Here is a 14,804-nt window from a genome sequence, read left to right on the forward strand (position 1 = left end):
CACGCATAAATGACATGTATTCCCACTAGACAACGGGTTCGGGCCTAACTACACATGCACTTACCGAGATACCTCACCTAAGGGACCTGAATGGTGGTTTGCGAATTTGGTAACCACAACACTATATATATATATATATATATATATATATATATATATATATATATATATATATATATATATATATATATATATATATATATATATATATATATATATATATGTATATATATATATATATATATATATATATATATATATATATATATATATATATATATATATATATATATATATAATCAATTACAGAAAATAACCAGAAACAACTTCTTCAAAAACAAGAGAGGAGATGGGAAGATGTGCAGAAATATGAAAAGCAACACCGGCACTCACGGAGGCCGTGTTACCAAAAAACCAAGTGCCTTTCAACTTCAACCTCCAGTCTGCCATCCAACTCACAGTCGCCCGAGTTTCTTGTAAAAGAAGAATATCTACCTTTACATTATTAATTAGCTGCATCGTTTGGACTTTGCGTAAAGGATTACGTCTTCCGTTTATATTTAAACTTGCCATAATCATAATCAATAAGTATTTAGGCAATCAAGTGCTTCCTTGTTTTAAGAATATATTTTTTCAGTCCAGTCTCTTACATGAAGCGCTGGAAATGGCAGCAGTTTCCAGGTTCTTAACAATTATTTGTGCTTTCTGGACAAAGGCACGCAAGTTGGGTAAAAAAATAATTTAGATCGACTCGCTTTTTTCGAGTAGTTTTTCGTTAAAAAAAATCTAAGATATCGGAAATAGAAATTAAAGTATCATCGAGACGACTATCTGGGGGGACCTCCTCGCCAAAAGCACTCGACGTCAGAGAGGAGCAACCCTCTGAGTCATAATCCGCGTTTTCCTCAGGGCCTTCACCCATTCGCTCAATCTCCATGACTGGTTCAGGAGGAGGGACCAAAGATGTAAGAGGGACACTCTCAGCAGTTACATCCTTGGATGTGTCATTAACGATAGCGATGGCAATGTTGCTATCTTTAACAGGAGCACTACAAGGCTGAGATGACTCAGAGAGTATGGAGGGGGTAAGTCCAGTCTGGGGGGGACTGGCAGTAATAGTTGGAGGTTGCACACCAGGGAGGGGAGGGGGGAGGGGAAGGAGCAGGTAAGGAAGAAGAAGAAGAGGCAGGAGAGGAAAGGGGAGGGGGAAGGAGAGAAGAGCAAAGGGGGGAAGGAGGGGGAGGAAGGGGAGAAAGAGTTGGAGGGGGGAGGCTAGCATGAGCATCGTTACATAACATTTTAGAGGTACCAGGTGATTCAGATGAGGAACCAACTGGTGAAACCGAAGCACATGGGGCCTGTGTTGTGGGCCAAGTCCCCACAACCACCTGTGGGAAGGAGCGAGGAGCTGCTGCAGCAACGAGGATTTTTGATCCGGGCTCAGTGGTGCTTTGAGAAGGGGAAAGAGATCTTTTTGTGATTTTATTTATAGGAGCAGGAGCAGGTGCTTCATGGGAAGCTTCTGCTTCTGTAATGGCAGCATCATCTGGGACGGGGAGTTGTTGGGATGAGGAGTCTACATTACCAGTTTTATTCGGCATGTCTTTGGGGCACGATCTTTTAACATGGCGGAATTCACCACAACTATAACACACAAGGGTTTCTGTGTTCGCATATCCCATATAAGTATGTCCCTCGATTTTAAAGGAAAGGATTGCCTGAAACCCTGAAACACCTCGTGGTAAAATCATATAAACAATCCCACGAAACGACATGATGTGTTGAAAATTATCATTCCGACTACGGAACGGAATCATTGTTAATGGGGATACAACCGTACCGTATCGTGTGAACTGGTAAAAAATCTGATCACATTTCACGAAAGGTGGCAAGTTTGAAATCACAACTTTTTTTGCGGGAGTATCCAGAGGGGAAAAAGGAACATAAATATTGGGATCAAAGAAAAGTCCACGCTCGACGACTTGAGCAACCGTCGGCACTTCAGAAACGAAAAAAAACAATATTCTTGTTCATACGGGAAACCGCCTTAATATCCTCAATCCCGATAATCTCACCTACACCAACAATTAACTTATCCATGTCGATCTCCGACGGAGGAGTACAAACAATGCCATGTTTACGGGTTAGCGCTTCAAACGAAGCGTTCCGCGAACTTTCACCCACCATGACTCGTCAATGGCCGGATGGATAAAAATAAATCGGCGAACACCGTTCAAACTTCGACGGGTCGTGAGAAAACAAGAATAATTTAAACGAAAGGAAAAGGTTTAATGAATACAAAATAAGTAAATAAATAAATAAGCGCGATAAACTAATATTGCACAACAGTAGACCGGCACGGCCACCGCCCAAAGCACAATGAAATGGGGGCACAAGGGGAGGGTAGAAAAAAAGCTGTGCAGCTGGGTAAGGTAGACAAGAGAGCACAAGGGACAACACAGAGTTAGCACACACCACGCTGCCATGACACTTACACACAGAGCGACTGGCCACCATGGGGAGACAGAGAGACGGGGAGATGGAGAGACGGAGAGACGGAGATATTGAGGAGTGCACTGAATGAGAGAGATATTTGTTAGGTTGGAATGGAGAACACAGATGTTTGAAAACCATGCAGTTTGGGATATTAGAGAGGGAACTGTTAGTAAAGCAGAGGACAGTGGAGAGATGCTCGGATGAAGGGCACGATGGGACGAATAAGGAGGAGGTATAACACGGAAGGAGTTAGGAGGACGTAGATTTAAGGAGGTGGGATGAATTTGCACTGAAGTTGGGAAAAAAAAAACGATAAAATAATGAAAGACGAACAAGTATTGCAAAATGGGATTTTAAAAATCTGTTGGTCAGAGATTCGTTTAAATACATTGGAGGATGGATGGAGTTCAGGAGAAAGGAAGCATTGCAGCAGATGGAATTTTTAAACACTGAATAAAAGAAAGGTCGAATTGAACACAGGATTTTGAAGAAGAACCAGGCAAGGAGGGGAAGTTGAAGCATTGCAAGAGACCGTTTTGGGTTTTTTTTGAAGATGAGCAAAGAGGGGTAAAGATAAAGGAAAAGTTTGAAGAAACGGTTGTGTAGGGGTGTGGTGAATACCTTCACGATCAGAGTGGGATTGACAGGGAAGAGGGAGGAGGAGGAGAAGAGTCAGTACAGGAAGTCACGTGCTTTTGTGGGGTATAAGGTGAGAAGGGAAAAGGTATTTTTTTTTGTATTTTTTATGCATTAAGACATGAAACAGAGGGTATAGTTGGGAGGGATAGAAGGAGTGCAGAGGGAAAAGTGGAGAAAATAAAAAAAAATTATGACAACAAGGAGAAAATACAATAAACATGATCGTGCACATAGACGGGAAGACACAAAGGCCTCAGGGAAACTCAATATGACAAGAACGACAAAAACTCACCAAAAAACACAAGTTTTGAAACAAAACCAAACAAAACACTTGGTCAACTTACATCTGCTTGGAAATCAAACTCGTCTCCCTCTAAAACTCGGTGGTACCTTGTTAAGTCTGCTCCAGAGAATGCACCCCTTCCCTCTCTTCAAAATGGCACCACAGCTGACTGCTCGTGAGAAGGCGAAATGCCTCAATTCTGAGTTTGATTCCAAATCCTGTGTCCCCAACCCCTCACTCTGTACCCACCCTTCCCAATCGCAACCAACTAGTCTTGGACTCTGAGTCTTTTGCACCTGAGACGGAAAACTAACCCTAACCCTCAGTCATCTAACATCGGCTTGGAAATCAGCCAACATTACGGTATTACATAAAAAAGGTGAAAAACCGATACCTTTAATGACAGACTCAGCTTACTTCCAATCATCAGTAAGGTCATGGACTCCATCATCACAGTTGATATGAAATCCTTCCTTTTCTCCAACGGCCTCATCTCAGATCACCCATTCGGTTTCAGATCAGGTCACTCAACATTGGACTTGCTGCTCTTACTCTCTTAATGAATGGAGGCCCTCAATGTCAGTCATGAGATCAGGGCCATCTCTCTCTTCAGACATAGCCCAAGCTTTTGATATCGTCTGGCATCCTGACTTGTTCTCCAAACTCTCTGCCTATGGCATCCAAGGCCAACTACACTCGTGGCTTACTGACTTCCTCTACTCTCGTAGACAACGTGTGGCACTCAACCGAATCCTTTCATCTCCCCTTTTTCAAGGTTGGAGTGACCCAAGGCAGTGTTATTGGTCTGATGCCATTCCTAATTTTCATCAATTATCTCTCTTAATCTCTGGAAAATCCCCTTTATCTCCTTACTGATTACACCCTCTGCCGTGACATCCCCCATCCTTCAGACAGGTGGGCTGCAGCCTCTTCCCTCTCTTAAGACCTTGACAAAATCACAAGCTGGTCAAACACTTGCAATATGTCTTTCAATCCAGACAAATCTCACCGTATGGGCACAGAGGCACATTCTTCATGTGTTTTCTTAACAATCCTCTTGAAGAAGTTCAGTCACTAACACTCCTAGGGCTCACTATCAGCCATGATCTTTCTTGGGCAAACCATGGGCTCCAAAGCCAGCCGCCAACTGAGCATCCTTCATCATACAAGGTCTTTCCTTGGCCAACTTGAACTTTTGATAACTAACAAGGCTTTCATTCACAGCTTAATGGAGTACTACTCTCCCCTTTGGGTCCTACCTCACATCTTGCTCTTCTTGATGCCATGGAATGCAAGGCCCTCAAAATCATTTGGATCTCCCGTGCCAAAGCTGAGGGTCTTGGCCTGTTGCTTTTGCATTGCAGACAGGTCAGTGACCTTTCTGTATTGTACCTCCTCGTTTTTGGAGTTTCACCTTCTATTCTATCTTGATTCTGTCCCTCCCAGGTTTCTGCAGTGCGTAAACGTTGTGCAGTGAACGGCACACAGTAGAACACATTTCTCCTCCAGGCTAAACGGTTTACGTTTTGTATGCCATAAATAGGCTGGATCTGCATCCGAAATCTCCAGCCAAAACTTATTCGGCTTGTCCGTGTCACCGACCCAACTCATCCACTGAGTTTTGTCATAACCCGTTCACAGCTTTTGGAAACATCATGCTATACTGTATATCGTTTTTGGCCCGATCTTTCAATTTTAAAGAACTGCTTAAAAATTATAGTATCCAGTTGTGGATATTCACCAAAATCAAGTAGAAGTCCACCTTTGATGGCGGAGGTAACAACAATGTACACATTCATTTGTGACAAGTTATGTCTAACTCTTCCTCAGCCCTTTAATTCAGCATACCCTTTGGTTGAATGACAAAAACCCATCCCTGTGATGGATTGTTCATTGACTGGCCAAATGTTTTGACCCACCTTGGGGAGTAGTGTGGCCGAATCAGTTCCGGCATCTTGACCTCGCTTGCAATCGAGCACGATGACGAGGTAGGTTGGGAGTCGGCATATTTGAGACTACAGGAAAAAGGAAGAAACGTCACCACAAAGCATATAAATATATAAATATTATCCACTAGCAAATACAACCAGTCGCTTCGCTGATGGGAGTATTAAGGGGGAGGAGTAAGAAGAAGGGGACGGAGACCAGAGAGAGAGGAGGGAAGGGAGAGAGGAGGAAGGATAGTGTTAGGAGGGAGGGTAGTGTGAGGAGGGAGGGTAGTGTGAGGAGGGAGGGTAGTGTGAGGAGGGTGAGAGGAGGGAAGGGGAGCAAGGAGAGAGAGATCGAGGCAAGATGGGGGAGCAAGTAAGGAGGAGGGAGGGAGATAGGGTGCAGAAAGGGAAGTTAGTGTGAGGGGAGGGCAAGAGAAGGCAGCATGAGGGGAGGACAGGGGAGGGCAAGGGAAGGGCAAGGAAAGGCAGCATGAGGAGAGGGTCCATCCGGAGATAACCACTGTCTGGACACATCCGGAGATAATCACTGTCTGGACATAATCACCATCCAGATATGTCAAGGAAAGGCAACATGAGGGGAGGGCAAGGTAAGGCAATGCGAGGGGAGGGTCCATCCAGACATAACTACCGTCCGGAGATAACCACCATCCAGATGACGGGTATACTAAGGGGGGGAGGGGAAGAGGGGGAGAGAGAGAAGGGTGGAGGAAGGAGGAGGTAGGGGGGAGCGAGGAGGAGTTGGGGACTAAGGAGGGGTGGGGGAAGGCAGGATGAAGGGCAAGCAAGGGAAGGCAGCATGAGGGGAGGGCAAGGTGAGGCAGTGTGAGGTGAGGGTCTGTCCGTAGAGTAACTATCATCTGGACACATTTGGAGATAACCACCATCCGGATACGTGTGAGGATAACCACCATCGAGATACGTTCGGAGACAGAAAGAGAGAGAGAGATGTGGGTTAGTGGGGGTAGGGGAGTTAGCAGAGAATGTTATATTTCATGAACAAACACACACACACACACACACACACACACACACACACACACACACACACACACACACACACACACACACACACACACACACACACACACACACACACACACACACACACACACACACACACACACACACCCATATATGTACCTCTACCTTAGAGCAACTGCCAACTGTACATCCCGATCGGGACACAAACTGAACCGCTGTCCACTGTAGGGTACTTGGCAAGCGGCTTAAGCACTCAAGCAAGCACTCCAATTGAATGGTTGGCGAGCGATACCTTTGTCCCAATGTTTAAACAATGTCCAAATTAGACAAATGAACACTTTTTTCGGAGTTGTACCTGTGGCTAAGTTAAATTATGGAGCTTAAATTTTGTAATTCGGCTTAGTTTAAGAGATTCTTGAGGTTATCGCATGTGCTGAAATGAAATAAAGCCACATATGCTGGCATCTCCAGACATTGATAAACATTGCAATGTACCCAATGATTCGTAGCTATGATGAACAGGCATTCACTAATATGAGTGAGGAAAGTGGAAAAAAAACCCAAACAACTATTGTTAAATCATTGCGGTCTGTTCCAATTCAAGGCATGGTTGAGCAGGCCAAAAAAAACATGGCGGCTTCAGACCCCAGCGAGGTAACAAAGGATATGCCTTAAGCAAAGCATTAAACTCAACTTTGACTGTTTGGACGATTATATTGAAAAAAGAAAATATTAAAGAATGTGCAGAAAGTGTAACTTCTTTGAGCGCAACGAAAATAATTAACCAACGGGATCGCTATGCTCTACAAACTGCTTTTGCAAGCCGTGGTGATACAGTCCACAAGGGTCCTTTTTCAGCAATTATGGTTGCAGTTTGCTTTTTCATCATTTTGAGTGATCTACTTTCAACACAAAATATTAATATACACTGCCTTCATAAAGTATTCACACCCCTCGACTTTTGACACATTTTGTTGTGTTGCAGCCTCAATTTAAAATTGATTGCATAAAAAAAACAAATTGTCACCAATCTACACAAAATAGCCCATAATGTCAAAGTGAAAACATGCTTTAAGAATTTTTTACAAATCAGTTAAAAATGAAAAGCTGAAATCTATTGCATCAATAAGTATTCAGCCCCTTAGCTATGACACTCCAAATTGAGCTCAGGTGCATCCAATTTCCTTTGATCATCCTTGAGATGTCTCTACAACTTGATTGGAGTCCACCTGTGGCCAAATCAATTGATTGGACATTGTATAGAAAGAAACACACCTTTCTAGATAAGGTCCCACAGTTAGCAGTGCATGTTAGAGCAGAAACTCTACCAGGAAGTCCAAGGAACTGTCCGTAGAACTCAGAGACAGAATTGTGAGGTGTAGATCTGGGGAAGGGTATGAAACAATTTCTAAAGTGTTGAAAGTTCCCAGAAGCACAGTGAGTTCCATCATTTGGAAAGAATATGGAACTACCCAGACTCTTCCTAGAGCTGGCCATCCGACCAAGCTGAGCAACCGGTCAAGAAGGAACTTGGTCAGGGAGGTGACCAATAACCCAATGACCACTCTGACAGAACTAGAGTTCCTTCGCTGAGATAGGAGAACTTGCCAGAAGGACAACAATCTCTGCAGCACTTCACAAATCTCGGCTTTATGGGAAAGTGGTCAAACGGAAGCTACTCCTGAGAAAAAGGCATGTGACGGCGCATCACTGCATCCATTTCAGGCCAGTACTCCAGGGGCCTCCATCTGGCCATCCCCCAGGCAGATGTCTGGCCCATCCTCATCTCCTTGAGATGCACAACTGGAGTTTGCAAAAAGGCATGTGAAAGATTCTGAGTGCTTGAGGCAAAACATTCTGTGGTCTGATGAGACTAAGAATTGAACTCTATCGCCTGAATGCAAAGTGCTACGTCTGGCAGAAACTGAGCACATCTCACCACCCATCTAACACCATCCTTACTGTGAAGCGTGGCGGTGTCAGCATCATGCTATGGGGATGCTTTTCAGTGGCAGGGACTGGGAGATTTGTAAGGATAGAGGGACCAATGAATGGAGCCAAATACAGGGAAATCCTTGAGAAAAACCTGCTTCAGAGTGCTAAAGACCTTTGAATGCGGCAAAGATTTACATCCCAACAGGACAATGACTCCAAGCATACAGCCAAAGCAACACTGGAATGGCTTCAGAACAAGAATGTAAAAGTCCTTGAGGGGCCCAGCCAAAGCCCAGCCTTGAATCCCATTGAGAATGTGTGGAAAGACTTGAAGATTGCTGTTCACCGATACTCCCAATACAACTTGGCAGAGCTTGAGTAAATCTGCAAGGAAGAGTGGGAGAAAATCTCCAAGTCCAGATGTGCAAAGCTGATACAGATATACCCAAGAAGACTCGAAGCTGTAATCACTGCCAAAGGCACTTCCACAAAGTGTTCTCAGAGGGTTGACGACTTATTGACGTGGTCTGACATTTCAACTTTTCATTTTTAACTGGTTTGTAAAAATTTCTAAAAACATGTTTTCACTTTGTCATTATGGGGTATTTTGTGCAGATCAGTGACAAAAAAATTCAATTTAATCCATTTTAAATTCAGGCTGCAACAGAGCAAAATGTGAAAAAAGTCGATGGGTGTGAATACTTTGTGAAGGCACTGTAAACGTACTAATTGTTCCTGCAATATATTGATAGTTGCTACAATATATTAATAATTGCTGCAATATATTAATAGTCGGCAGTTGCTGCAAGCGAAGAGGTACTTTTGTTGTTGCTTCAAGTGAAGAGGCATTTATTGCTTTACACCGTTTTGGGTTCAACAAGAGTGTTGAACACTCTTTCAACAACACTCCTTAACTCCCCCCCCTCCTCCCTCATCCTACCCTCCCCCTTCCCTTCACCTAAAGTCACCTCCCCTCCCTCTTCTTTAACAGTGTGGACTGAACATCCGGGGCCTTTGCTCAAACGTGACAGATCTTTCCATACAGGTTGCCACTGACAAACCAGAGGATCTGCTTTACAGACACTTTCCTCCAAAACGTCTCTGACTCCCTCCTCCGGTGTGAACTGAGCATCCTCCTGGCAGCGGAGTTGCTCTCTTCATCAAAGACTATTCCTCACTCACCATACACTGCCCTCTCTCCCCCACACTCCCAGGAACACCTCCAGCTACGGCTTCCCCTCCACTTCCACTTCATGCTTATATATGTACTGTACCGTCCAACAAACAGTGATGACTCCATCTACATCTCGCTCGCCGAAAACATGGACAATCTTCTTTCCACTCATCCAAACTCTCCCTCATATGCAGTGACTTCAATTGTCATCATGCCAGTTGGCTAGGTGTGGGTACCTCTCTCACCTGCCATGGCACTTTAGCAAAAGACTTCGATGACTCAATGGGACTGACAACGTGTCAACTTCCCGACCCGGATCTCAAACAACGGTACTCCATCTCTTCTGGATCTCATTTTGAGTATTTTCCCTCAAAATATCGGCTGTTCTTCCGCTCCAATCAGTTCATCTGACCACATGCTGGTCAAAGTAGACATCTCTGGCTGTAATTAGAGAACCACCTCACCGCCGTCGAGTCTGGCATTTTACTCAGGCTGACTGACAGGGTCTCCAAGCAGTCATGAAACTTCTCGATTGGTCTCCCATCTCTATTTCCTCTGACATCAACTCATCCTGGGAATTATTTCAAATTAACTTGCTCTCTCTCATGAACAAAGATATCCCATCTCATCTTCAGTTGTCCTACTCTTCCCCCTACCCATAGTACACTGAAGCTTGTGGTGAGGCAGGTGTCCTGAAACAAATTACCTTCGCATCATGGAAGGCTTATCCAACTGAAGGCCATCTCAGTTCCTTCCACAAACCTCAGAACAAGTGTGTGTCTACCCTCAGGAGAGCCAGAAAACAACATCTTTCCAATCTCAAGTCTGAACTCTCAAACCTGTCTCCTTCCTCCAAATCCTAGTGGCATCCAATTAAGTCTGTTTCTGGTTTATGTTCCCCCTCCATCCCCTCCCTTACCTGAAATGGTGGCACAGCTGACACTGCACGTGAAAAGGCTGAATGCCAAAACTCTGTGTTTGCTTCTAAATCTTGCGTCCAAAACTCATCGCTTTCTGGACCCACCTAACGCAGTCGCACCCATCTATTTCTGGGCTCTGTGTCCTTTTCTCCTGACAAGGTGGAGAGCTTGCTGTCAAACCTCGACTCAGATTCTCAACCGGTAAAGATGGCATCAGCCCACATGTCCTACAAACCTGCTCAGCTGCTCTTGTTCACCCTCTCTCTGTTCTATTTACTCTCTCATTTTCTCAAGGTCATCTGCCATCTGCTTGGAAATCACTGCTCTGCATGAAATTACCACTCTGCAAACAAAATGTGCAAAAACAGATCCCTGCAACTGCAGGCCAATCAGCCTTCTCCCAATCATCAGCAAGGTTATGGAATGCATCATTGCTTCAGACAATAAATCCTTCCTCTTCTCCAATGTCCTGATTTCCGATCATCAATTTGGAATCAGAACAGATTACTCAACGCTGGGTATGCTGCTTCTGCTCTCCCAACAATAGATGGGGATCCTCAATGCCAGACAGGAAATCAGAGCCATCTTCCGAGACATATTGCATGCTTTTGATACAGTCTGGCACCCTGCCCTATTCACCAAACTCTCTTCATATGGACATGGTATCCAAGGCCATCTCCACTCATGGCTCGCAGACTTCTTCTCCTGTCGCAGGGAACGTGTGGCCCGAAATGGAGTTCTCTCATCCCCTCTTCCTGTCTTGGCTGGAGTGCCTGCCTCAAAGCAGTGTTCTGGGCCCTGTTCTTTTTCTGGTTTTCATCAATGATCTCTCTGACTCTGGAAAATCCTCTTTATCTCTTTGCTGATGACGCCACCCTCTGCCGTACCCTCTGTCATCCTTCTGATCGGGAAACAGTAGTTTCTTCACTCTCTGGAGATCTGGATAAAATTACAAGCTGGTCAAACACTTGTCTTTCAATCCTGACAAATCTCAAACTCTCAATGTGTCTCTCCGAAAGGACCGTCTGGAAACCTCCCTCCCCCCCTTTCCTGGGAAAGCCACATTTCCAAGCTGGACTCCAAAGACAGTCGCCGACTGAGAATCCTCCATCGTGCAAAATCTTTCCTTGGCATACCTGAGCTCCTGACCACATACAAAGCTTTCGTCCACAGCCTGATGGAGTACTGCTCTCCCCTCTGGGCTGGTGCTCCCACCTCTCACTTCTCTTGGGTTTATGATGTGGAAACCAAGGCATTTAGGATCATTGGTATCCCTTGCGATGAGGCTGAGTCTCTGGTTCTCTCACTCTCTCACCGCAGGCAGGTCGGTGGTCATTCTGTCTTCTACCGTCTCCCCTCGGGCCTCGCCCCCCCCCCAACTGCTTTGTCTGATATGTACCCCCAATATTGCCGCAGGGCGCTCAAAGTCCGCCAGCAACCCCTTTCTGGTAAAACTACCAAAATCATGAATCACTGCTCACCTTCACTCTTTCATTCCTCTTTCTACCCACCTTTGAAACAAACTTCCACACTCTCTTCAATCCCACGTTTCCCTCCAGGTCTACAAAACAGCTGTTCACCACCATCTCTTATCTTCTCCCATCCAAAACCACCATCTTTTCTTCCCCCGCTAATCCACCCCAAACCCATCTCCTTCAAATTCCCTGCTTTCCTTCCTGAAAGTCCCTGTCGTGTAAGGACCTGAAAGTCCCTGTCGTGCCCATCTTGTTTACCCTGTGGACCCTACCCCATCCCTCTCCCTTACACAGATCTCCTCATGTCTCTGTTCCCCACTGTTTTGTTCTTCCCTCTCCCACCCCACTTGTCTCCTGCTCCCCTTGTTGTATGTTCTGTGTTAGCTCTCATACGAGCCTCGACCAAGTACACAAAAAAAGAAAAAGACCCCAAAGACCGAAAAGACCCTGAAGACCCAAAATACAAAAGACCCTGAGGAACCAAAACACCAAAAAGACCCCTAGTACTGAAAAGACACTGAAGACATAAAATACTCAAATGACCCAGAGGACCCCGAGCACCCAAAAGACCTCGAAAACCCAAAAGACCTTGGGGATCCAAAGGACCAAAAATAATGAGAAGATTCAAAAGATCCCGAAGTCCCAGAAGACCCTGGGGATCCAAAAGACCCCAAGAACCTAAAAGACCACAAGGATCCAAACATGTGGAGAACCCAAAATATCAGGAGGACCCAAAAGACCCAACGAGACGATCTGGAACTAATGGAAATTCTGCATAATGTTAAGTGTGACTTTAGGTCCTGAACCACACACACACACACACACACACACACACACACACACACACACAACCCCCCTCTCAACTCTGTCCTTTCTCTCCCCACCCGACCACCACACCCAAACTCTGTGCTCCCCTACTCTTTTCATCAAATCCTCAAACCCCTTCCCAATTCAATGTCCTCAATTCCCCCCCCCCAACCCCTCAAAAGCCTCAAACCCCTCGATACCAACTCTGTCCCCTCTCTGCCTCCCTCCCTCTAGCCAACTCTGTCATCCCCTCCACCTTTCTTCTTCAAGTCCTCAACTGCCCCAAACTCCAAGTACTCAACACCAATTCCAACCCCCAAGTCCTCAATCCCTCCCTTCCCAGTGTTTCAATCTCCCTGTTCTAACTCCCTGCACCCTCACCCCCAACTTTCTGGCCTCCCCTCCCCATTTCTTCCTGTTCTTAACAACATTACACAAAGAAACACAGGGAAATTTGGCGTAAGAGAAGGCCAATCAGCCTATCATGCCTGTGTTGTTACTGTCTCCCTTTAAGAACAATGTTAAAAGGAAATAAAGATGGAACATTAAATTCACAATCACTTACCCCTTTCTTCCCTTACCCTCACTATAATTCACTGACCAGTGTTTGTGCGTTTGTTTGTCGTGCTGCTACTCCAACAGATGTGGGCCGATTACATCCAGACTTGGATCAGCATGACCCCAATTAGTGCATAGGGGTCTTTTTTCTTAGGGGGAGGGGGGGATGAGGATGAGGAGGAGAGGGAAATTCTCCATGTGAATGTGCATCATGTTGCACCACCTCCAGGTGGGGGAAGGTCTGACAAGTCTCCACCATTTGCAGTGCACTACTCCTGTCCCACGTTTTCCCGTGCAGTGAGACGTTTTGAATTAAAAGCAGTAGATGTTTTTCCTTCATGTGTACAACTTCAAGAGTTATTTATATATTTTGCCTATACACCACCCAAATAAAGGTATGTGTCAGAAGAATGTGTTGCATACTTGGAACAAGATTGACCGTCGGGCAGGTACTCTGCTAGTAGACATAAGTAGAACTGCCACTTTATAACTGCTGGCAGTGATGACCGGGTACCAAAACGGCCCGCTTTGATGCAACCACTCTTTGATTGGACAACTGATCCTGACCCATGACGTATATTTTTATCCTCACCAGAGGAGAGGGCGTTGCATTTGGATCCATTTGTTTGTCTGGCTGTCTGTTTATCACTTTCGAAAATCGAAGATTTTTCAAGTACATTGGTTGGTAGTATGTGTGATTCGGTCTGTTTGTTAGTTGCGAAAATCGAAGATTTTTCAAGGACAGTATATTACTTGGTTACATGCGTTATTCTCTGTCTGTTTGTCTGTCTGTCTGTCTATTTGTATCTATGTCAATCGCCTCGAGATCATAATTTAAAACCGATCTTCATAAAACTTCACCAACTGGTGGAGTTCGTCATAAGCAAGAAGCTTATTGTTTTTGAGGTCAAAAGGTCAACATAGGTCAAAGGTCAACAACATTGTCGAATTTCTAAAATTCTAAATTTTCATCCGATTGACGTGAAATTTGAACATGATTTGCATATCAGGTCACTGAATTCAACCACCAAATTTTTTTTAGATCACCATTGTCCAAAAATTCAACATAGGCCGAATTTCTAAAATTGTCAATTTTCATCCAATTGACTTGAAATTTGAAGAGGATTTGCATATTTGTTCATTGAATGCAACCAACAATTATTTTTAAGGTCAATAGAGGCCAAAAGTCAACAACCAAGGTGAGATTTATAAAATCCTCAATTTTCATCTGATTCACTTGAAATTTGAAAAGGATTTATATTTCAGGTCACTGAATTCAACTAGCCAATTATTTTTGAGGTCAACATCGACCAAAAGGTCAACATAGGCCAAAGATCAACAACTTATGTGAGGTTTCTAAATTCCGAAATTTTCATCCGATTCACTTGATATTTGAAGAAGATTTATATTTCATGTCACTGCATGAAACCAACCAATTATTTTAAAGGTCAACATAGACCAAAAGGTCAACATAGGCCCAAGGTCAACAACTAAGGTGGTATTTCTAAAATCCTCAATTTTCATCCGATTGACTTGACATTTGAAGAGGATATATATTTCAGGTCAATGAATTCAACCAGCCAA

The 14,804-nt window shown here is 44.4% G+C and overlaps 1 protein-coding gene across 5 annotated transcripts in view; it reads right to left on the reverse strand.

The window, feature by feature from the left end:
• Nucleotides 1–14,804, reverse strand: part of LOC147019399 (ubiquitin carboxyl-terminal hydrolase 14-like) — a 203,105-nt gene that overhangs the window by 41,739 nt on the left and 146,562 nt on the right. For all 5 annotated transcript variants that reach the window (XM_085893825.1, XM_085893823.1, XM_085893822.1 and 2 more), the window contains one exon: nucleotides 5,338–5,433. In XM_085893825.1, the coding sequence (XP_085749951.1) occupies nucleotides 5,338–5,433 (96 nt within the window). The remainder of the gene's footprint in view (nucleotides 1–5,337; nucleotides 5,434–14,804) is intronic.

The sequence above is a fragment of the Eptatretus burgeri genome, chromosome 9, assembly GCF_056783735.1.
Source record: "Eptatretus burgeri isolate ZD-2024b chromosome 9, Ebu_testis_v1, whole genome shotgun sequence".
Lineage (NCBI taxonomy): Eukaryota > Metazoa > Chordata > Myxini > Myxiniformes > Myxinidae > Eptatretus > Eptatretus burgeri.